At 46.5% G+C, this 25,015-nt stretch overlaps 2 protein-coding genes across 3 annotated transcripts in view; both read right to left on the reverse strand.

Annotated features, from left to right (window-relative positions):
* PHACTR4 (phosphatase and actin regulator 4) overlaps positions 1-10,028 on the reverse strand; it is an 87,232-nt gene extending 77,204 nt beyond the window's left edge. The window contains exon 1 of the mRNA XM_029571908.1: positions 9,930-10,028. The gene's annotated coding sequence lies outside the window, so the exon portion shown is untranslated. The remainder of the gene's footprint in view (positions 1-9,929) is intronic.
* A 10,523-nt stretch (positions 10,029-20,551) lies between these two features.
* On the reverse strand, positions 20,552-24,982 carry MED18 (mediator complex subunit 18). Of its 2 annotated transcripts, none has more exons than XM_029571910.1 (3): positions 24,804-24,982; positions 23,402-23,484; positions 20,552-22,313 (listed from the first exon to the last, which is right to left on the reverse strand). In XM_029571910.1, exons 2-3 carry the CDS (start codon positions 23,472-23,474, stop codon positions 21,760-21,762), a joined length of 627 nt encoding a protein of 208 aa, XP_029427770.1. In that variant the 5' UTR covers positions 23,475-23,484; positions 24,804-24,982; the 3' UTR covers positions 20,552-21,759. The 2 variants fall into 2 exon arrangements, with proteins under 2 accessions (XP_029427770.1, XP_029427771.1); XM_029571911.1 differs by lacking the exon at positions 24,804-24,982 and adding an exon at positions 24,458-24,797.
* Between the last annotated feature and the right edge of the window lie 33 nt (positions 24,983-25,015).

Consider the following 25,015-nt stretch of genomic DNA (forward strand, 5'->3'; position numbering starts at 1 on the left):
CCAGGAGGCAATAATGTGCTCAGAAAGTAAGGGATGGATATGAGAGAGAGAGCGAGAGAAGAAAGACTTTCAACTACTCAAGCAGCTCACATTTGTAGGCTGTAGAACAAAACAAATATTTGCACTTTCAAAGCCAGAAATGCCTTAGCTACACACTGATAACCAAGAGAGTCTTCTCTCTAATTCACAGACTTGGGGCTGGAAAAGGATGAAACAGGTACAACCATCGAGCTCAGGCTCAGGGGTCACAGGTCTTTAAGTGAAATATTTTTCACTTTGTGGCGGCTTCGCTATTCCTTTCCAGTTCCAAATGGTGCTGACCCTTTCCACGCCACAAAAGTGCAGGGCTATGTCCAGGCCATTTCTTGTCCCTATGATCTTTACATTTCCAGGATATTATGTATACATCTTTTGGAGTTAGCAAGGTTAGAATTTCATCCCTACCTATGGTTTCTAGCCTTTTCAAAGTTAGGGACACACCCAAAAAAGCACACAGTGTGAATGTTTCCGAAAGCCCTGGCTAATCAGTGCCTCGCTGTTCCAGCCCATGGCTTTAGGCAGGGCGTGATCCCAGGCTGGTCAGATAGTTCTGCCAGACACTGGTTCCACCGTACTCCAGGCAACAACTGTGAACCAAAAAAAAAAAAATAGGAATCCAAGTCAATTGGCCCTTGCATGAATATTTTAAACATGGGGGAGGTGCGGGGGTCCTCCCTACCTTTGGTCTGGCAGGGAAGAGTGGCACATCTGTATTGCCCTTCTCCATATGCACAAGCCTAAAAGTCTCCTGTGTTGGCCACCTCGGCAGCAGTACTTTTTAGTAAACCGCAGAAGTGAAAAAAAGTTACTGCTTCCCAAAGTGGCGACATGCCAGCGACCAACCGTGGTCAGCAAGCTGATGAAATGCTGGTTTCAGTATTTTGATGCCTGTGAAACCCGACCAGGATTTTGGCAGGGCTGCTGGAAGCGCTGTCCAGGGGCGGTTGCTCTGCAATTACTTTGCTCACTTAAGTTGCTGGCCTGCCATGCTGGGCACTGGAAGAATTCACTGCAGCTCAGAAAAGCATAAACAGAACAAAGATGGAGACTTGCTAGAGGTAGGTGGGAGGAAAATAAGTGAGAGTGAATAAGTGCCATCAAATCTAATCCTAAATCTGAATCCAACTCAGCAAAGCAGATTAAAGAAAAAAAATAAATAAAAGCAAAATATTGGTTTTGGATGTGCACCAAAAGCCAATAGCCTTAAATCTGTATTAATCCTACAAAAGAGGGGATCATCCATGTCCCACCTACAAACTAGCAGGCTGAACATGCGCAGAAGCCAAGGGGAGTCCATGAGAAGGCAAAACTCAAACCCACCACAGGCAGAACTCAAGGCAGCTGAACCAGAAAGACCGTTTTTAACAAAAAAACTGAAAGGGGAGAAAGGAAGCAGCAAGATGGGTTTGCAAAGGGTTAACTGGAAACAGAGAGCAGAGTAGCTGGGCCCTCAGTATCAGGCTCTTCACTTTATTCTCCAGCCCTGCTCAAAATGTCTTTGATCTTATTACATAGCAGGACCTCCTTAAGTGACCTTTGTTCTTCACACAAAATGAAAAACAAAACTACCCCATACAACCCAATCTGAGCTTTGCACTGCAATGTCAGAAACCAAGTCAAGAAGGAGAGATGAGGAAGGGGGTGCGAGCACCGCACCCCCGTGAGGACTCCCTGCCCAGCACCACCAGGCAGCACCGTGACTGCTGCTCCACACGCTCCCTGCATGACGAGCAACCACCATCACAAGAAAGAAAATGTATAGAAAAGTCACAGACATGGAAAAGCCTTGCTAAGTATTTTAAATGCTCTGCGTGGATGAATATTAAAAACAAAAAAAAAATAGCAGAACAAAAAAAGGTAGACCATAGCTCAAGAAACCCATTTACTAACTGAGCACCTCCCGGTAAGTTTTGTATTTAATAAGCACTGGGAGAGAAATGGAAGTTGATCTGGATTATGTCCTCCTGGGCTCTGGAGCACACCCCTTTCCACTGGGCTCTGGATTGCGTCAGAAACATCGTAACCTGACCCAAGAGATTTTTTTCCCTCCGAACCTTTGATAAGTTTCACTGCAGAAGATTCCGGGCGTGACAGTGCAGGACACAACTTTTTTTGCAAAAATCTGATCCATTTGGTCAGACAACTGGGAAACAAATGTGGGCAGGCTCAGTACCTACTCAGCCCATGGCAGAAGGCCCTGCCTTAATCAAGGGGAGCCTGCACTGCTCCCAAACAGTCATAGAAACATGGAAGCGATGGTGCGTCCAGTGTGCCCGGCCAGCTTCCCATGGTAGTATCTGCCACGCCGGGCAGGTTACCCCCATGTATCGGTCAGTTATTGCTGGACGGGCTTTGCTTATGGATTTGGCCGTAGAAGCAGTCCAGTGCTTATTCAGTCAGCGGCATCACCTCAGTCCACACCCATCCCCCCTAAAGCAAATGTGGTCCTTGAAGGCGACAAAGAATACACATGAGATAGGATTTGCATTCACTGCCTCCATTGTATGCAAATACACCTCATGCATATTCATTGTGGAGATCCTGAAAACCAGATCTGTTTGTGGCCCTCCAGGACTGGAATTGCCTTTAAAAAAAAAAAAAAGCTTGCGTACAGGCGCGGATTGGCCTATCGGGGGATCGGGCATCCCCCCGGTGGGCCGATCACTCCAGTCGTGTGGTCTGCCATAAGCGGCCGTGACAGAGCCGTGCTCGGCAGACCACGTGATGTGCCCTGGGCCGGCCTGGGCAGCGAATACCCGGGCCGGTCCAACATCGTGAATCCACCGCTGCTTGCGTACTCTGTGCTGGCCCCTCTCACGTCCATGAAACCCAGCAGAGGTGAAGCCAGCAAGCCCAGTGCTTCTCTCACCCACTCTGAATGGTTCAAATAGCAGGTGCGAGACTGTAAACCTGCAGCAGGAGGAGTGGGTGAGTGAGGTGCTGGGTCTGCTGGCTCTTTTCTTCTTCTGGCTGGGGTAGGATTGTGGGGGTGGAGGTGGAGGAGCAACTGCAAGATTGGGTGGGAGGACAGAAGGGGCAAGACAGCCAGTCCACGTTGCCAGGATCTTCGGGAGACTTCAAGTTTGTCTGCTCCTCAGTCTGCCTCCATGGCGAGGCCACAGGCCACCACCCACCTCCACCTCCAGTCAGAAACAGCCTGCGGGTCCCACTAGTCCTCCTTACTCTCCGTGCCCGAGGGGTGCTTGCAGCATCCACCTCCTCTTCCTCCTGGCACACGTCTGATTTACAAAACAGGTGTTGTGAAGAAGTGGCGGCAGGCGCCTGCAGAAACAGCGAGTGCCACGGCTGCAGGACAACACCGACAGGCAGGGGGGAGGGGGGCTAGAGAGCATAAGCAAACCAAACCCCCAGCACATCAACAGCGTTGCCGAAAAGCACACAAGTCAATGAGTAATTTGTATTATATTAAACACATTTCAGTTACCCGCGGTGTGGAGTCGCAAGGGATTACTTTTCCACCACCACACCAAGCACGACCTTAGCAATTCCTGAATAACCAGCAAAGGGGGGGGGGGGGGGGGGTGTCATACACAAAAGCCTAACATTTACTATTGAGATGTAAGACAGGCCACACCATCTTCACTGCCACAAAAGGAAGGCAAAGTCAAATTGTTCCACAGCAGGAAGCAGACACCTGTATCATATTCGCGATCTGAACTTGGAGGGCAGTGGAGTACAACGTGCTGATAAAGCTTAAACCTCCCACGCCAAACCCAGCCAGGAAAGTGAACAGAAAATGCAGCAACTTTGGTTGGTTTCCAATTTGGCCAACAGAAAGGCAAACAAATCCCATACCCGTGTGTGCATGCACATCACACAAGCCCCAAGAGTCAGCGATGGCTGTGCTAGTAATTAACCTTTCACCGAGTACAGACAATTTACCAAGACACCAAAAAAAAAAAAAAAAAAAAAGTTTCCTCATTCAGTAATAGCTCATTACAATGCATTTCCAGAGGCAACAAACACTGCTGCAAATCCTATTTCCTTCTGATGTACTTACCACCACTAACTACAAGGAAAGTCTAGACAGCACAAGAAACTTAAGAGAGCTTTGGCATCCATTCTGCAAACCATTTCTAAAAGGAAAAAAAGAAATAGCAAATGCATTCTCCTTGCAAACCTCCGATGGTGAATGGCCTCAAAGTCCGAGCCCAGCTACCCATCCTGCCCAGGGGTTAAAGAAGGGACTTCAGTGCTTTATCTGCTGGGATCAGCTCAGGCTGCCTTCTTCCTCCGTTCATCACATCAGATAATGCCCAGCCAGGAGCAGGAACACAGCCTGACCTTCACAATCCATTTTCACTGAACAGCAACTGGAAACTTGAGCCACTCCCACCCAAAAAGTCAGAACAGGAATACACGCAGAACTCAGTTTGCCTTTTTGGCAGCATGATATAAACATTTTAGTGCAGGTTAGGGCTCACAGCTGAGGAGCGACGCCATCTCTCTCTTGAAAACGGGAGACAGCTCATGTTATTCGTCTCCGTGCAATTTGGAAGGCCTAAGACTAGATGTGCAAGAAACAAAAGCTCCCTTTTCTTTCAAGAGCAGAGGGGCAGGGCAGGAAACACGCTGCCAAGACAGCATGCTGAAGCTTCAGTTGCCAGCAACATCAGACACCCTTCAGAAGCTTTAACTCATTAAAAAAAAAAAAAAATGCAATTGTATTCCAGATTGAAACATAGGACATGAGGACAGATAAAGACCATCCCCATCTGCCCTTTCACATCTTCTGTTCAATTTTATAGTCCTTGACTCTTCCTCAGAGATTCCCTATGCTTCTCTCAAGTTTTCTTGAATTCTGATATGGCTCCCCTTTGCTCTGTAGAAAACACCACTGTGTCCAGAAGGGATCAAAGATATTCAAATTTTACAACCACACACACAACAGGCTCTTCAATTTGTTGTTAGTCAGTTATTACTCGAGCATTGTACCTAGCTAAAAGTTGATGGTACATCAGTATTTGTTGGCTCTATAAGCCCTGTTTAGATCCCTTTGTTGAAATAGTAACCAGCAGTGTGATTATGCCAGGAATAAAATTACCAGATCAGCCATCATCCTCAAGGGCCCACTGAGTGTTCAGCTTAATTTTAACCCACAGCAGAGAAAAGGCAGTAAGGAGTAAGAGGGAGAGAAACGCTCAGAAAACCTAATATATTAACAATATTTAGATTCTGAACATAGAAAGTAAATCATATCCAGCGATATCACTACCATTAGAACTTTACTACATATTTTAAAGATCTCCATTATCTGAAGATTGGAGCCATAAATCAGCTTTTATTATTTAGTCAGTCATGCATGCAAAAGGTGTCTTACATTGAATTTGCTTATCCATACCTGGACACGTAAATCCTGGCACAGCGTAAGATGTTCTACTACAGATCGTGTCAACTATTTGCTCATCATAAGTACTGCCAATATTTGCCAATAATTGTGATAGCAAATAACAGGCAAAAAAAAAAGTGTCGCATTTTGTTATGAGCACGAGAAGAGTGACATCTTACAAATGTGTAAACGGGGAATAATGCGAATGTGTCTCCCTCAATACATGCAAATCAAACATGAAGCCAAGCAGAAATGTTGTAAACTGTAAGTCAATAATTTGCAATCTGAATGAATTAGAAATTCTTTACTATGCAACTTCTTCCAGCAGGGCCTGTATTTATTCAATGCCAAAAGAGGTCAGCCTACGACCCTGGCCATTCCCTCCCCACCCTCTACCTCCTGAATAAGGGCCAGCAGCAGGGCCATGTCACCCCCCCCCCCCCCCCCAATACAAATGACAAAGCATTTATAAAACATGTTAAGATCCCAAGGTTGGTGCTTCCTACCCCCCGCCTATGAACCCTGACTGAATTGTTCGCCTGGCTGCCTTCTCTTGGTAAATAAGTGCACTGTAACCTAGCTCACTCTTCAGGCTAGTCTCTCTTTAGATATCAGTTACGAGGTTTTAGATTTTGGGGCCAGAATGCATGCACTTCCTTTTGATTGCAGGTCTGCCTCTCTCTCGCCTGCCTTGGAGCCAGTCTTCGGCAGGGCTGGGCAGTTCTTTACTACCAAATTTATTTATTTAGGAGTTTTTTATATACCGAGGTATAGCAAAAAAATGCCTTCACTCCGGTTTACATTTATAACAACCTGTTACATCTAACATCTAAATTGAAAACAAGTTGTTTCGTTTTTGGATTAGAAACAAAAACAAATATTTTGTTCTGGTTTTCTATTTTAGAGCATGCTAAAATGAGTTTGGAGAAAGGAAATGGGAAAATAAGCTTTTCCTCAGTTTATTTTGAGGCTGTTTCTTTGCCCATTTAAAAGTAGGAAGTTTAGGGAATCAAGTTAAGAGCCACAGCAGACGCGGAAGCCACCTATCACCTGGCGACGGTGGCATCTTAAAAACTTAAGATGCAGTAAAGTCTTTATTGCCAATAGATTTGTTTAGATCTGCGCCACAAGCTTTAGGCGTAAGACACCTTGATTATAGTGGGAAGCCTCCATGCAGGCCTTCCGGACAAATTGATCCGCGCTCTGCAACTCGAGCAGCATTACCGCTGCCCATTAATGGGGGTTACCAAGGTGGGATCCTATTACCCCTTAGTTTTGCGAGAGTCACATTGGCTAACAATCAAATGGAGGTGCAAATTTAAAATTGTTGCTATTAACCCCCTAAGCTCTTGAACGCCAAATATTCTTGCTCTGTAAAAAAAAAAAAATAAATAAAAATTGCATGGTATTCTTCATCGTGGTCATCAAGGTCTCCTGGGAAAAGGCTCCTACGGGTCCCTGCTACACGAGCAGACCCGAGCCAGGGATTTTGTTTCTAGCTCACATACCATACAATTCATTGCCAGTGCAGCTCAGAGAAGAGCACGAGCTAAGCATTTTCAGGAAGCCTAGCAAGTTCAGGTTTTTGGTTGAAGACTTAGCTGTTTTTGTTTTACCTTTATATTTTGGGTTACTGTTTGTTTCTTTGTTGGTTTCATTTATGTGTATTTTATGATTGTTCTTCTGTGATCCACACTGGATAATTTTTTTTTTTTTTTTAGGAAGCTGCAGAATACAAACTTTTTTAAATAAAATAAATGGATGCCCCTAACTCTTAAGCTGCTCAGGCCACACAGACCGGCTTTAGAAGGAACAGTACTAACTTCCGCTAATTAAGAATAGAAAAGGTTCAACAAGTCCTAGCTGAGAACTATTTATTGGACGGACAACAGATTTGCGACGAGCCGCGTTAACCTGATGAAGGAAACACAGCTCTTCAAAACTGGTCACGCATCTATCAAGTCCACTGAAAAAGGGATCACTTACATTGTGCTGCCCTTTATTCTGACATATCCAAATGAACTAAAACGGCAACCACATTAAGTTACTCAAAACAACAATTAATGCATCTTTGTATTCTGCACAAGTCGTTTTAAAGCCTCCAGTCTTGCAGAGAAATGAGTGCAAAAGCAATATTGGCAGAAGTAGAGTTTTACATTTGTGTGTTCTAATGGCTATTCTGAATTATTAAGGCCTCTTTCCCGTGCTAAAGAGGCATTTAGTGGAAAGTAAGTACTGTTTCAACGTGCACACTCTTTCCTAGAGAAACTGACATTTTACCTCCTAATTTCTCCACAGGGATTGTTTGTGGAAGCCCATGAGATCCATAAGAGGAACCCAGCCAAACGTGAACAAGTCGTTTCAACACAGCAGGAGCCAAAGGGGAGGAAAAGTAAGGCAACAAGGTGGAGAGATTCCTCCAGCACAACCCAATCGGCTCCCTTTCACACCACAACAGCTTCAGTGGGTTTAACCCTCTCTCTCTCTTCCACCCACCAGAGACTCACATGCTTTCTTCCTCAGTGGGCCTGCTGCTCCCCCGCACCTTCCACAGCTACCCTTGACCCCTGGCACCTCTCACTGGGCCTGGATACATCTCCTCCGTGGTCAGCCTTACACACCAGGGCCGGATTTAAGGTTACGGCACCCGCAAGCAGAAGACTAAGGGTTTGGGGAAGAAGGGGCTCGGCTCTTGCCTAGAAACCAGAAAGTAAACCGTTTGTGTTGCAGTTTTTTGGCCATCTTTACAATTTGGCAAATGCCCATGTGCCTGTGCCTAAATCCAGCCCTGACTAAGGCCCAGGGCAATAGCTAAGTGGGTTTGGCCGGTGCCAGGTGCCTTAAAGCTCTGCTTCTGTGACACTCAAGTGTTGCCAAGAGGACTCCCGTGTGGTGCAGGGGCCCCAGGCAATTACTAAGGACCTTTGATTCAGTTTTTATTCTGTTTTCCTGGAAATTTAACAGTGTTTGTTACAACAAGAAAAATATTTACTTAGAAAAATGGCATCCTTTGCTTTCACCAATTTCTTCCATTTTTGTTCTTGTAATAAACACCAATACATTTCCAGGAAAAAATGATATAACTGAAAACAAAAGTCCCTATCAATTGCCCTGCTCACTTCTGCCAGGACCAAAAGACTCAGGGGTGGAGGATCTGAACCTGACCACAACGTTGCAGCATTATGGTCTGAGCCACAAAACCAGGTTGTGTTTTTTTTTGCTTTAACATAGAAGGGCAATCTTTCTTCACCACTTTAGAACAGGGGGTGGGCATTTCTGGTCCTCAAGGGCCACAAACCCATCTGGTTTTCAGGATATCCCTGACGAATATGCATGGCAGAGATTTGCTAGTATGTATGCAAATCTCTTCCATGCACATTCATCGGGGATATCCTGAAAACCAAACCAGTTTGCGGCCCTTGAGGACCAGAATTGCCCACCCCTGCTTTAAAAGATCCAGTTGTAAGAAAATAAGAGCCGAGCTGCTTCCTTTTGCATATTCACTGCTGAAAATGACACACACTGCTTAGCCACTAGTCAGCACAGCAAAGGAAACTGCAAACAGCAAGACAAATAAAAAGCAAGATAGCTAGCCTGATAAACTGAAAAGTAAACACACCTTCAAAAGCAGCAACAAAGATTCAACTGGACGGAAAAATTGAAACATCGTTCTTCCAGAGGGTACCCCAGAGGCAAAAATCCCATCAAACACAGAAATAACATGCTAGCACCATAGCGTCCCCCATAAAAGCACCACTCAGCCCCCTTCCCCCCTCCCATTCTCCATCCGAGAATAACTCAAGCAGCACCATGGAGACCCATGCAAATCACTTCCAATTCCTGCGCTGGGAGAAGAAGAGAGATCTTGTCTAACAAACTTATTAGCTGGCTTTGTTTATTGAACTTGAGAACATAAAAACAACTCCCACAAGTCCGTACACACGAGGTATCAAAGAAGTGAGCTCAGCTCTGGGATCTGGTCACAAAGCGAGCCCGAGAAAGAGAGAGCTCACCTCCAGCTCGTCTGTTGACCTTCATTTCTAGGTAAACAGTGACGGCAAAACTTCAAAGCACCTCAGTGTGGAGGCTGCCATCCCAAAGTCTAGAAGGGGAAGCCCGAGCCAACTAGTCCCCCACCTCCACCAAGTAAAACAAAAAAGAGTCTTAGATTATTTGTCTTACAATAAGGGCGAGAATGCTTCCAAATTTGGGCAGAAAGTGTAAGGCGAGATCACAAAAGCTCCAATATCCTCCCCCCTTTCAGAAATCGCCTTATACACCCGGAAACAGAGGAACAAACTAATTACTCCAAGGTGACCGCGTTTCAGCGGAGCAATAAAAAGGAACCACTTTATGCCATTCTGCTGCTCTTTTATTTCCGTGCACGCACACAGGCGCGAGGACCATCATTTCACCCCGCAACACCGCCGCCAAGCCAAGTCCATTTAAAGAGAGCGAAAAGTGACCGAGACCTGCACTACCCTCCCCCGGAACTGGACCGCTGCGTCCCCCTCGCCGCCCAGCCCGCGCCCTCTCTCACCTCCTCCAGCTGCTGCTACTCCCGGGACGCTCTGCCTCGCTCCCCTTTCGCCCACCGCCTACGCCGGAAATCCTACCTGTGGGGAGGGGCGGGGCCGCGCGCGGCACCATGGGACTTGTAGTCTCATCCCGCCCCACCCGCCTCCTTCTGTAGGCGCCGCCTCGCTGGCACTGGGCCGGAAACTCGTCCGATGCTTGGGGGGGGGGCCTGGAGACTTGGCTGCAATAGTTTAAGGCCCGAGTTTCTCAGCGCTGCCTCTTTGATTAACAACGTAGCAAATGGTGGCACATAAAGACCCAAACGGTCCATCCAGACTGCCCAGCAAGGTGTTCAGGCTAGCACAGCAGCCAACTTTCAGGTCGATAGGGTAACGTTGAGTTAAAGATTCCCGGTCTGTAACGTGCTGGGAGCGCACAATACAGACGAGTAAGGCCATCCAGCGATACAGTCTCCAGTTTCACGCGTCCTTAGCGCTTCCTAAACCCTTTCCTAAACCCTTTCCGCACCCAGCATGTAAATGAACGAAAAAGCTGTATAATGAAGGAATTAGCTATTCCCCTGCGATACTGTAACGGGCGCTGATATTATCTCCTCCGTAACCGCTGTTCTGCCGCAGCCTTAACCTGCTAGTTTACCGCCTCCCCCTAGTAGGAGTTAGTGTAGTGTAGTGTAAAAACATTGCTTACCCGCCCTGGTCCCGTCCGGTCCCCTCCTCCCGAAGCAAAAAAAAAACAAACGAAAAAGTAGCAAGGCTCAGGCCTGCTATGGTAAGTGTAAAAAGTGTAAAAAGTGTTAAAAACAAAAAACCTGTGTGTTATATAAAAAAATAAAACAATTTTAAATACCTGTCGGAGGGCCGTGGGTCCAGGCGGCCGGTGGGCGGCGGGCAGCCATCAGCGGCATCCGGTAGTCCCTTCTCCCTTCCTTCCTCCCTCCCTCCCCTGCCTGGATGAGCGCCAAAATCGCACGGGCGGGTCGGCAGCAGGATCCGGGAGCAGCGGGTAGGCAGCAGCGGGGTCCGGGGGGGCAGCGGCAGCAGGGTCCGGGGGGGCAGCGAGATCCGGGGCGCGAGTAGCGGCAGCGTGTTCGATCGGGCAGGCAGGTAGGTGGCAAAATAAAGATGGCCGCCTGCACGGGAAAATCGTGCAATTGGCCGCTGAAATCGTGACGCCCACCGGCCGCCTGGACCCACGGCCCTCCGACAGGTATTTAAAATTGTTTTATTTTTTTATATAACACACAGGCTTTTTGTTTTTTACACTTTTTACACTTCCTGGTGCCTGTCATTTCAAATGTCATTTGAAATGACAGGTACCAGCGCACCCAGGTTACTGTATAGGCGCTGTTACCCTTCCCTAACGCTTCACAGCCGCGGCATGCATTTGCATGCGATTAGAAGAGAGAATCAGGCGTTAGGTCAGGAGAAGGGTGCGCCTGACACTGCCGCACTGTTTTTACCGCGGCCTTACTGTATCGAGCCGTTTGTAAAGCCAAACTCAGTTACCCCTCCATGAGGAGCTGCTTTAACACCTACTGCACCCATAAAGCTGGCACCTATGCAAGAGTAGTAAATGCCGCTCCTTGCAGATTCCCCCCCTGTATAAATGTTTACACCTAAAGTTGCCACAAATGATCCCTTTTCTCCAGCTGCAGCCTGTAGCGCAGTGGTGCTCAACACAGTCCTCAAGCACATCGTGCCAGTCAGGTTTTTAGGATTTCCACAATGAATATGCATGCGATAGATTTACTTGCACTGCCTCCATCGTATGCAAGTCTAGCTCAGGCATATTCATTGTGGATATCCCGAAAACCTGACCGGCTCCTTCTGCCCAGGGGAAAGGGTTGAGAACCTCTGCCTAGCCACTGTGTTTATTCCACCCTTTTTTAATTCCATTACTGTTCTCATCTTCACCACCTCTTTCTGGAGAGCGAGCCCCCTACAAACACATAGACACACACAATTTGCGAGATGACCAAATCAGCCTATATTCTTAAATCGGTTATTTTATCTGAATGATCTGAATATGATCTGCAATATGTGCTGAAAACCTGTGGTTTGTCATGGACTGAACTGGGAAGGGGGCTCCTGCCTGACAGTGCATCTGTACAGGGCTCACCAGCTTCCTCGCCATGACAGGACTGTTGGAATCAAGCCCCAGGACCGGGTTAACAAGAATTAAAAAAAAAAAAAAAGATTTTTTTTTGGCACGCTTGTGAATGCAAAGCGCCTATCGTTGACTATTGATCAGTCTGTCTGTCCGTTCGCCATGTTGCAGCAGCACAACCTCTTCAGCAATCTGCCTAAATCTCACTAGGATCGTGAATTTGAATTTATTAAAATGTATTATCCATCTCGTAAAAACAAGAGTCCGAGAAGGAGTACAAAGAACATTCATAACATTATTGCAAAACTAAAATAGACACCAACTTAACACAGTATTGAGTTACAAACCACTGCTCTCAGGCAACTTGTGCTTAGAACCTGTGTGTGAGTGCCCGTATTAAATGTCCGATTAAGCAAAAACGTTTTCAAGATCCTTTTGAAAGAGTCTTATCTGGTCTGGCAAAGAATTCCAGCTACCAAAAATGCTTCAAGGCAGTGCAACTTTTCTTGATGGAATTTCCAAACGATATTTGTTCTCTGATCTTAGATGGCTTGTAAATTCTTAATACCGAATTCCAGCAGTCAGAATCCCCATAGATAATCTTATTATGAATCAGTAAAGCTAAATTAAATTTACACCTAATTCTTAAGGGGAGCCAGTATAATACCACTAGAACAGGTAAAATGTGCTCTTGAAATGGCTGACAGTATATGTGCTGTAGCATTCTGCCTGCACTAATTGTAAGAGCCACACTGTGCTTAATGGAAATCCACTGTAGAGAGCATTGCAGTAATCCAATCGAGATAGCACCAGGACTCGCAAGACCATGTGAAAGTCAGGCTTCTGACCATCACAACCACTGAAAGTTGTGGGGGAATACAGAGTTTCATTCAGACTCCTCCAATTTCGGGAGCACTTGAACCGCAAATGCACTGCCATCTGTAAATCTTTTGAAATGTGTATCTTTTACCTCTGCAGTTTGCTCAAATCAAGAACTGGTACCTTTTGCGCTAGAGAAGGGGTTCCCACACCTGTCCTGGGAAACCCACAGTCAATTGGGTTTTCAGGATGTCCGCAATGAATATACATCAGATACATATGCAGACCATGGAGACTTGGTGTATGCAAATGTGATCTCATGCATATTCATTGCAGATATTCTGAAAACCCAACTGGCTGGTGGGGTCCCCAGGACAGGTTTGGGAACCTCTGCGCAAGCACACCCTGAGTCTTCAATTGTATGTTTCTTGATTCCCCTCGATCTTTTTTACATCCTCCTCCCAACTGAGCCCAGCCATCGGCCAATGGCCACAAAGTGCAACTCTGCTACCCCTGACCCTGGCTGTGGATCTAAGTCTGGCCATTGTTGATTAATGGTAGACTCCCTCCCCCAGGGGGCTCGGAACTGCCTCTGCAGCTTGCCCATTCCCTGCCAGCCTGGGAATCCAACCAAGGTCTTCTGCATGGCAGCCGTGAGCTGTTAAGCCGGCCCCAGGCAACATTTCCAAGATCCATCGGTGACTGCAGTGTTTGCACTAACGTAACATTCATAACAAGACAAACACGTTAGGCCCCAGTCACGCTTTACAGACAGAGTTGAGGAAATAAAAGTGATAAAGCAGAACAAAGAATTTTTTTTTTTAAATTTCCTCAGCCAAGTGTTTCAGGTGTGTCTGACAAAAATAAAATTCATAACAGAAACTCTTGCTGCTGCCACTGCCTGATTCATTACGTAACGTGACGAGTTTCCAGAACTGATCCATGGATCGCTGGATGAATCAGCCCGAAGCAGGCTAATTATAGAAAGGAACTTCAGTGGTACCCGGAAATGATTAATAACTAGCAAAGTTGGCAAAATAAATGCCAGCAGAATACTGCACGTGGCTAAGGATTCATCTTCCAACAGATGGAACCAAACCCCCAGCAACAAAGGATTCATATTCCAATAAATCAAATGGCCCAAGGATTTGGAAAAACTTGGGTTTAACTCCTGGGTGCGGTCTTTCACTGCCCTGCCTGACCAGGCATGGGGGCAGTGACAGATTTCGCTTTCTGCCACCCACACCCCCCTAGTAAGGTTGGAGAACAGGGAACAGAAGCTCTAAGGCACAGCCTCACTGTTTTCTGTGGCAGTCCTGAAACACACGGGCTAATATCTTCATCTTTTATATTACATTATAAAAATAGTTTTTCAAACTTGCTTGCACCTGTATAATTTACTTTCTTTTTATTTGGATGAGAGAAAGAGATCTCAAGTAGCAGTACAGGGAGATCTCAGGAATAGGGAGACGGGACGGAGTGGATGAGAGAACCAGGGAGTGAGAAAGTGAGAGGGGAGAAGGAGTGTAACAAAGAGGACTGGGAGAGATGAGGAGGATAGGAGATAGGGAAGATCAAGGAAAGGGGTAAGGACAGGAAGAGAAATAGACAGAGATTCTGGCATTGAGGGAGGGGTTAGGATGGGATGGGTTCCAGGATCTGAAGGGAGGGAAGATCTGAATTGCATTGGGTGGGGGAGGGAAAAAGGTCCAACTCCCCCCTTGCATGTCCTCTCCAACCTCTCATCCAATCTGGTTTACATGCACCCAGCACCAATGCTTTATCTCATGAACAGACATTGCCCCCTCCCTCTCTCAGATGCATTGCCCCCTCCCTCTCTCAGATGCATGCACCACAGCCAGTGCCCTCATCACAAAGCCTCTTTCCTCACCCCAAAATGATCCCCACTGAGCCCCTCCTCAAAATGGGTGTTTCTGATGAAGAAAGGTACAGCTTCAATGTGCTCTTAAACGAGTTATGCAGTAGTTTTAAGGGGGTCATTTTTTATGGTTATGTATGCAGTTACATTGACTGTAAACCTTTTAACTGCTGTTTTTAATTGTAAACCGCTCTGGCCAGATCTGAAATCTGTTGTACAGGGTATAAGAAACAAATAAATACATGAATCCCCTTTGCTCTGTCTGCTGCAGACTCGTCCCCCTCCTCGCCTGTCCCTTAACGACTTGAGGGGAAGGGGTGCATTAGGGAGCAGTGCAGGGCTTTTGTTTCTGCTCCAGGCTCACCTAGATTTAGGGCCTCGATTGCCAAGGGTTTTGGAAGGAGCGCTGATGTACCTGTTCACATGGCAGAGCCCCTGTTGGGTCCTGTTCTTGTTATATGATTGTGAGCACAAGGATGACCATGCAGAGAAAGCAAACTTGTTGGGACCAGCACATGGATATGCTGGGCACAAGTGGTTCCTGCTCACTTTGAACTCTGACCTAAAGAGTATGGAAGCAATTCCTCTCTACAGCGGCCTGGATGGCAGATCCTGCTACCGTGTGCATTCCTCTCTCCGTTCCATAGGAGATTCAGAAAGCAGCACTTTGTTACTCCACTGTTACTCCATTGCTCCAGATACCATTGTTGAGACAGTTTTGGATTAAAGAGGTTAGGACTTTTCAGCTTGGAGAAGAGACGACTGAGGGGGGATATGATAGAGGTGTTTAAAATCATGAGAGGTCTAGAACGGAGAGGGTGGTGGATGCCTGGAATGCCCTTCCGGAGGATGTGGTGAAGACCAGAACTGTGAAGGACTTCAAAGGGGCGTGGGATAAACACTGTGGATCCATAAAGTCAAGAGGCTGCCAATGAAGAGTGGGTGACTCGCCAGAATGATGGCTACTGCCTGGAGTCAATACCCTTATTAAATAAACATACACAGGCTTGACTCCAACATCGCTCTAAGCTTCAACAGCAAGAGGAAATGTGGAAAAAAGGATTCACACTCACAAAGAGGGGAGTAGCTGGCTTGTTACGGCGGTTACTACCCCAAATCAAATAAGCCTGATACTTCACTTTCAATGCATATACAGCATAGTTCTCTGATTCAACGGCAGGGGAGAAGAAAAGAGGGTTCGCACTCACAAAGCGGGGAGTAGCTGGCTTGTTACGGCGGTTACTACCCCAAACCAAATGGGCCTGATACTTCACTTTCGATGCACATCCAGCATGGCTCTATGCTTCAACGGCATGGGAGAAGACTTATACGTCACGCATATCCAGCATAGCTCCCTGCTTCAACGGCAGGGGAGAAGAAAAACAACCAATAAGGGCTAATAACATAGTCTGGGTAAAACAAATAAGCATGGGTGCAGCTTGCTTATTGCGGCGGCTACTACCCCTAACGAATCAAGCTAGATATTTCACTTGGATGCAGCTCCATCACTGCTCTCTACATTAAAGGTGGGGGTGGAAGGGAAATAGAACCAAAAGCTAAGAGAAACAGATAAGTATGAGAGAAAATATGTGTGAAGCTTGCTGGGCAGACTGGATGGGCCATTTGGTCTTCTTCTGCCGTCATTTCTATGTTTCTATGGTTATTTACACTTTCGGATAGTAGAAAGACTAGGGGGCACTCCATGAAGTTAGCATGGGGCACATTTAAAACTAATCAGAGAAAGTTCTTTTTCACTCAGCGCACAATTAAACTCTGGAATTTGTTGCCAGAGGATGTGGTTAGTGCAGTTAGTATAGCTGTGTTTAAAAAAGGATTGGATAGGTTCTTGGAGGAGAAGTCCATTACCTGCTATTAAGTTCACTTAGAGAATAGCCACTGCCATTAGCAATGGTTACATGGGATAGACTTAGTTTTTGGGTACTTGCCAGGTTCTTGTGGCCTGGATTGGCCACTGTTGGAAACAGGATGCTGGGCTTGATGGACCCTTGGTCTGACCCAGTATGGCAGGTTCTTATGTTGTCGCTCCTTGGGACCTTGGGTAAGTCACTGCACCCTCCATTGGCTCAGGTCCAAATTCAGATTCCAAGTCCGCTGTGGCTAGGGAAATGCCTACAGTACCTGAATATAATCCACATTGAAATACCTGAAAGGTGGAACACAAATCACATAAAATAAATAAAAGCCTCTATGTCCATAGGAGGCAATGCCCCTACTGTTCCCCTATTTACCTGTGCAGGACCAGGCTAGACACCCGGTCCACCTTAAATTCCTTAAGGAGAGTATGCGCCATGGGCAGGTGGAGCTCAGAGGACGTAACAGAGACTGTGGAATAAGAGCTGGGATCCAGGTGGGGCAAACCAGACCAGATCTCCAGGAGGAAGGCAACTCCTGTAATGCAACACTGAGCTGAGACGAAGCTGAACTACGAGTACAGAGGGAAGCAGTACTAAGCTGTAAGTAGAGTACACTGCTCAGAAGGAAAGACAGTCTACTGGTGTGTAGATGGGAAGCTGTAATAAAATTATACTGTTTTAAGAAAGACTGGAGTCAGACGAGTTTGTCTCCAGGCCTGTGGGAATCACTGCTTGTTCCCACAGTCCACTAATAAAATGTTTGTATAACCCCAGATGGATGCGAGGCAGAGATTCCAGGATGTGTGCCCTTTCTCTGTGTAGCAACGATACCCAGCCAGGTTCCTATTCCAGTACATATCTGTGCGGCTCTAAGAGGTCAGTGTAAGCCACAAGCAGCTCATGCAATTAAAGGAAGGATGATACCCTGGGCAGAAGATTCATCAGGAAATCATTCAGCCGCTGGGTTCATTTTCCATACATGTGATTGGTCCCCTCCTTACACAAGCTGTCAAACCACTGAGCACCCCTATGCCCGTGCACACCTCTTTCTTGACATACGTTCAGATATTATTTGTGATTTTACAGGCAGTACAGACCAAGCCAATCGAAGGTATACAGTGCAGTTTGTGACACATCCCAGAGGTAGAATGAAGCAGCTTAAAGCATTTACAAAGTAACAATATCAAGTAAAAAGAACAATTGTACCCAGGTGGTGTGTTACTATTTGACAGGGAGTTGTTATCTAAATAAAAACCAGGAACTGGGACTCCTCACTGCTGGTCTCTCGCACAAGCTGATATTCAGTCTTGGGCAAAGACAACGAGGCCTTCTAAGAGAGAGGGGAGCTGTCCCTCTATAGCATTTACTGGTGCAAGGGTCCGAGCTTTAGCATCCTGAAAGTTCAAGGTCGCACAACCTTTTGGGCAATTGGGCCCTCAATTTTTGGAAAGGCTACTATGCCTAAAAATTCTTTTGTGCAACTTGTTATAAGCCGAGGCCAAACTTGTGTGCTAGGGGCCGGTATAATGCAAACAACATTGGGATTTCTTGTGCGCTCTCTGTTTCTGTCTCGTGGACACAGCTTACAGGAATCAGTGCGTCTGGGTGGTTTTTTTTTGTTGTTTTTTGTTTTTTTTTTTAAATCTTTGAATAGCAGTAATTGCTAAAGAAAAGTTCATCCAGCACAAGACTCACTATACAAGAAAGTCACTTCAGACCCCCCAAATCCCGAATTAGCCTCTCGGAGGTCATAGCTTTAAATATGAATTGTACCCTCAGGATAATTCGCAGTAGCTCAAATTAATGAGCAAACTTGCAGCACAGAGCACACTTCGTTGCAGCCCAGGCTGCGGCTGTTGAAGCCAATCAGCAGCCACTCAACGCGGGTGCTGACTGGCAGTAGAAAACAAAAAAAAAGTAAGAGTGGCCTGGCCTTTCTGCTCTTCTGTTCTAGGTTAAATGTTCACAGGTGGTGACTGGCAGCGCATTCAAGTAATGTGGTGGTGACATTTAGAGGAAGTTCAGAACATTCCACTCTGGTACAAACTGCAAGGTAGGAGGCAAGCTCATGGGGTAGTCGAGTGCCTCTAAAAGTCAAGCAATATCCAACTATAATTGTACCTGGAACATAAGGTACAAAGAGCAATTAATCATTTAACAAGAAAACAAAAGCAGAAAAGAAACCAGGGGCCTGTAAAAACATTTGAAAAAAAACTTCAAAGGAAACGGACATTTTCGGTTTGCATTTTCCAACCACTAACCTTCTCTTGGTGCAAGCATGACCCTTCTGCTAGATTTCGTGCTACACTTTCCACTGGCTAAGGCAGGTCTAACACGTAACTTCATAGACGCTTGCAAAAGGTCACATGAGCCCTAGCTGTCCACCAGAGGGCGTCACCCCCCCAGGGATCTCAGGCAATACGTGGGCTGAATGAGCCAGAGGGTCTCTGCACTTCCTCACCCCAGCTGCAGCATAGCTGATTCCGGTTTGCAAACGCTAAATCAGAGACAGCAGTGGGGCTCGCTCTAACCTAATACTATGACTCCCTGCGTAGAAGCCACAAAGATGCATCCAGACCATATAAGACTATTAATCAAAATACATTCTTTCAAAAGTGTCATAGCCTACTTTAGAAAATGTTCAGAGTCTGTGTTTCCCCTCCAAATAATTTTTGTGTTTCATGTTCTAAGCACTAGGCTCGGATTTAAGATTTTGGTGCCTTCAAAGCTGTGCCAGCACCAGACCCCACAGGAAGCCGAAGCAGGTTCCTCTCTGGCCCAGAAATTGGCATCCTAGGCCGTTGCTGCTGCCTAAATTTTACCCAGGCCAGGAAGTCCAAGGGAGATTTTTAGGCAGCTTTTCAGACTCGGGGCAGGGAGGATGCATGGGTGTCCCTAATCCGTTTCCATCCACATGAAGATTCGGACAGGGGTGGGTTCATTTCTTCTTTTCAGATCCACAAACACACATGGACTGCAGGCACATGCGTGTCTCAAAATGCAGCTCCATTAGGGCTGGGTGAAGCTTCTGGTTGCATCAAGATGGAGCAGATTTTTGGACTGTGAGGCCAAGGAATTTGATTTACTCCATTTTTTTTTTTTGTGGTCCCATAGAAAGCGAGTCAGAAGAGTGGCCTCTCCCCCTTTTCTCTCAAAGGGAAAACAAAAAATCCCCCCTCAAAAAAAATGGCCCAGATTAAGCCCTGCCTTTGCAAATTACATAAAAAAAGAAAAGCTGCATCTTCAGTTTTTATTCTTTCATAGCTTTTGCAATTAAGTGCCACTCCTCCTCCATTATTAAAAGATAAAATTACATCCTGTGAGCAAAAGTGAGTCAAGTCAAGAAACGAGGGAGCTGTGGGTGACGTTCCACACACAGGCACATGCACTCGCTCACTAGATAAGCCAGGGCTTCCCAAACCTGCCCTGGGCATTCCACAGCTAGCCTGGTCTTCCACAATGAATATGCATGAGATGCATTTGCATATAGTGAGTCCCCAAGGGATGCCTGTTTCTCTCCTGTGTAGTCATTGTGGATATGGGGGGGGGGGGGGGGGGGGGGGGGGGGGGGTCCTCAGGCCAGCTCTGGCAAGCCTGTGTGAGTAGACCTGTTTTAGGCTGAAGAGTTTCCATATTATGAAAGGGTAATTAGGTAATGCCTCTTTTTTTGTTTCACTACAATTACGTTTTGGTACAGCTTTTTTTTTTCCCCGCCACATAGGTTACTTAAAAAAAGGAGCGAGCGACATCAGACAGCCCGAGAAGCCCCAAGCCCCTTCCCACACAAATCCTGAGGCGACTGTTGTAAACCAGCATTAGACAGCATTTTGTTTAAAAAGTAGGTAGCTAACTGATCATATTTAAAAGCCAGGGATTTTCTTTTTGTCTTTCCTGGTTTTGTCTCCTCTTCAGCAACATACAGTTTTGTCTGGGTGTTCAGACTCCTTATCTCTAGTTTCCAGCTTGTTCCCCATCTCAAAAATAGCTGGGGCAAAAGCTCATGGAATGAGATAAGGACTGAAAAAACATCTCCAGCAACCACTAGAAAGTGCTGAGTACATGAAAAAGTAAGATACTCAACATTAAATAAGAAACAGAAAGAGAATGAAGCACAAATGCAAACACTGCTGTATTTCTTTTCATTGCAATAGGGAGGGTGTCCCTGTCAGCAGGATACGAGTTCTGTGTCTCAGCACAACCCCCATAGAAGACACAAACCTCCCTCGGCTTGAAATATGCACACAGCTGAGGCAGAGGACCTCGGGTGACGCAAGACTGCTGCTCTTTAACCTTGCAGGGAGCAGGACTGCTGCTGAACCAGTAGAGTGCGCTCCTGAGCAGGGCTCAGATGAGCTGTGCTGCCAGGGATAACCGGAGGCGAGGCACTGAGGTGCTGGAGAGAGAGTCAGAGAAGTGAAAATACAAGGAAGCTCCTGGAGGACAACATGCATAACAGAAAAACGTGCGGAAATGGGCTACGGCGAGGAGATTTAGAGAAAAAAAAAATAAGAAGACACCACAAAATGGTTTAAAAGTAGTTAATTGGGATAAAATTAAACCCCCTTTTCTGAAAACTGGTTTAACAGAGTTCTTTCTTGCTGCTTCTTTATGCTCTAAGTCTCTGCTTCTGTGCCCAACTGGATATAATAAACTCATTTTGTGGGTGGGAATGATGTTCAAGTTTCAGTTACACAACATAATGCAGTGGATTTGTATTCTAAAACCTGTGCATTAACTGTTTAACAAATATCAATAAACATCTCCCCCTTCTTGCCGTCCGGTTACAGCCCTCAGAATTGTCAGAGAAACTAATTTACATGCAGAACAGTAGTTGACCAGGCTCTGTTTGAGTGAGAATTTCAGGCAGATGTGCTACACGATGTAGGAGTTTAGAATGAGATGGGTACATGTCAGGGCTAGTGAACTACCAGTTTACACCAGTTAATCACACTGCAGGGGTGCAAGGGCAAAACACTACAACAAAACAAGAGCCCACATTTTAATGCATCCATTATTTATATCTGCTAAACAAGGGATGCCTCTAAAGTACAGCAACGGACCACAAGAAGCATCTAGAAGAAAAAAGTATCTGCTCTCATGATGTATCTTGCTACAATGCCTTCAGCCTTTGCTCTCTGCTTATCTCCCAAAGTTTACATCAGCCTTTTTGGGTCAATTTTTTCTAGGTGGACCAAGGGTTTGAGCTGTTCAGCAAAGCTGCGCATCTCATCGGAGACCATATCCTGTCCAGCAGGGGCCACCATGCTCAGCTCCACAAGGTAAGAGAGGGATAGAGGCTCAATGTTTTCAGTGTTCCCCGGTATCAGGATACGGAAAATTTTGCACACCACAATCTTCATGATCCCCTTGCGGAAGACATGGCCTTTGGCGACAAACTCGTGGTCCATACGGAATCCCATCTCCAGCAAGAATTCAGTCAAGTTGTCGGACGTGGCAATGTCCACGCAGTTGCGCACCAGGGCATGGCGGTTCTTGTCCCCCATTTCTGGCTGGCCGAGGTAGCGCAAGTGCCAGGGCACGCCAGCTTTGTCCATGGAGCGCCGCGCCCGCAGGACAAAGGGGCTGGCCTGCTGGCCTTTCAGCAGGAACACCATCTCGTGGTCCACAAAAGCTTCGGGCTCCATGTTATCACACAGACCACGCAGGCGGTGAAGAAGGCTCTCCAAGCTTTGGTCCAAAACACTTCCTGAGAAAGAATAGACCACAAAAACCTTATCAAGATAACAATAATCCGTTACCAGAAGAAGCACTTACAGCATTTATTAAGATGTCCATCATGAATTCAGAAGTCCAAATATTTTATTGCATGGCAAGCATCATCGGATTCAGGATTAGGACAGGCTCAAGGGCCAGCTGCTGGTAATCAGTCAAAACAGCAATACTCCTATTTTACTAAAGAGCTGAGCTATAATGGAGCAGAGTAGTAATCTAGTGGCTAGAGCAAGGGAAGCCAAGATTCAAATCCTGGAGATCTTGGTCAAGTCCATTGAGTGAGGGACATACTTACATCGTTTGCAAACCCTTAAATGCACCAACAGGCCCAGGTTTGGATGCGTGCTTTTGACGCGCTAGCTTTACCCCTTATACAGTAAGGGGTAATAGTGCGTTGAAAGCACGCATCCAACCCCTCTAAAACTAATAGCGCCCGCAACATGCAAATGCATGGGATGGCCCTAATAGTTATTCCCGCGCAATACAGAAAGTAAAATGTGCAGCCAAGCCGCACATTTTACTTTCAGAAATTAATGCCTGCCCAAAGGCTGGCGTTAATTTCTGCCGGTACCGGGGAAGTGTACAGAAAAGCAGAAAAAACTGCTTTTCTGTACACCCTCCGACTTAATATCATAGCGATATTAAGTCGGAGGACCCAAAAGTTAAAAAAAAAAAAAAACCGTAAAAATTAAATAAATTAATTAAAAATCGGCCCGCGGTCCGGAAGACGGACGCTCAATTATGCCGGCGTCCATTTTCCGAACCCGTGGCTGTCAGCGGATTTGAGAACCAGTGCCGGTAAAATTGAGCGTCGGCTGTCAAACCAGCTGACAGCCGCCGCTCCTGTCAAAAAGGAGACGCTAGGGACACACTAGTGTCCCTAGCGCCTTTTACCACGGGCCCTAATTTGCATAGGCCACCCTCCTGAATCGCGCGCCCAGGAGAGTGGCCCGTGCGCGTGCCGGGAGAGTGGGCGCTCGCTGGCTCTCCTGCGCGTTTTCCTATATCGGTCTGCAAGAGAGGTGATGTAAATCAAAGACCCAAAATAAAAGACTAACTCACCTTGCAGTAAATACTCCATCATATTTATGGTGCCACCAGTAACCGGCATCACAGTAACCGGTGGGGCTTCCATCTTGTCTGCTCTGAACGGAAGATTAAAAAAATAAATAAATAAAATATATCAATAGCCCTTATGGTGCCAGGTTCCTTACATCCAATAAAGCATGGAAACAATGATCACAAAATCAGAGAATGGTCTGAATGTAGTCATTTCCAATCTCTTTTGACTAAGATCATAGCTGTCTAAAGGAACAGGTGAGACAGGCAACAATCTACGATGCCTGGCCCAGGAGAGGGGCAATGGTGCTCTATGGAACCAATGAAGTGGCAGGGGCCCTCCAGAGCTGTTATGTGGCTACTACATTACAGCCACACCATCCAAGAGGTATCCCGCAGGTTACACTATTGGGGGGGGGGGGGGGAGATACCAGTTGGTTAGGCGGAGTCTGAGTTGTGAGCTCAGTTTCTTGGCTTTTTGACAAAGACTGAGAACCTATACAATACTGGAGCAGAGAGGAAACAACACACTGGCCACCTGACTATCAGGGACACAATGATGCAACAATTATTACAAAAGAAAGAGGATTAATCCCGGTGATAAAGTAAAACAAAAAACAATCATTTGAAGATAACAAGTGGGCTGATGGAGTAATAGCGCTATTTCCACTTACTCCCCCATTGGTTATTCTAACACTGTGTGCCAAGGGCCTGCATGGTAATCAATGAGGAGAACCCAGTAGTAGGGACTGAGTCACAACACCCATCTTCCATATCTTTTCAGCTCCCCAAAAACCTACACAGAGCTGCCAAGTCCCCCAGGTCCTGCCAGGGTACTTTTAGCCATGCCTGGTTTTTCAACTATACCCCAATGCACTGTGGGATGTGTAGTCTCTTCTTCCATCTGAAATCAGCACACCAGGTACCACAAGACAGATGCAGATTCGCATTACTTCACGGGCATGACAATTATACATATGTTGCCAAAGTAACATATACGATTAAAATAAAAAGGGGAAGAACAGACATTACAAAATAATAACAGTAAAGCAAAGTTACAGGTTACAGAGAGACAAGCCTCAGGTTTGGGGGCTGGTCCATGCCGTTCCTGGTCAGGCACCAGGTGGGAGGGAGTGCCCGAATTCTTCTTTTAGAAACGGGGGTGGAAGGTCCTTTAGCAGTTCGGCCCAGCTCACACCATGCTCAGGGCTGGAAACTTCTGCAAGTCTGTCCCGCACGAGGAGCCTCCCGTAAACTCAGACCCCCGGAGTCCAACTCACACCCATTTAGAACCAGCGAGGTACCGACGCACCTCCAGCCCGCATTAGAGCCGCCCAGGCCAGCTCCTTCTCAAGCTCGACTCAGGAGCTGAGACCGGGCTGGAGCACGGAGCTACCCGACTTACCTCACCCCACAGCCCGGGACGGCGACCAAGGCGCCACCGCGCAATAGGCCGCGAACCCAACATCACACTTCAAACACGCCTGCGCCGAAGCAGCTGACGCGGTAGGGAAGATGGCGGCGCCCACACCGAACGGGACCTGCGCGTGAAGTCATTGTACGGAAATACTATTTGCGCATGACCGGCAGTTAATTGAGCTTATTGTTGTTTTAAAT

Source organism: Rhinatrema bivittatum, chromosome 11 (genome assembly GCF_901001135.1).
Source record: "Rhinatrema bivittatum chromosome 11, aRhiBiv1.1, whole genome shotgun sequence".
In the NCBI taxonomy this organism is placed as follows: Eukaryota; Metazoa; Chordata; class Amphibia; order Gymnophiona; family Rhinatrematidae; genus Rhinatrema; species Rhinatrema bivittatum.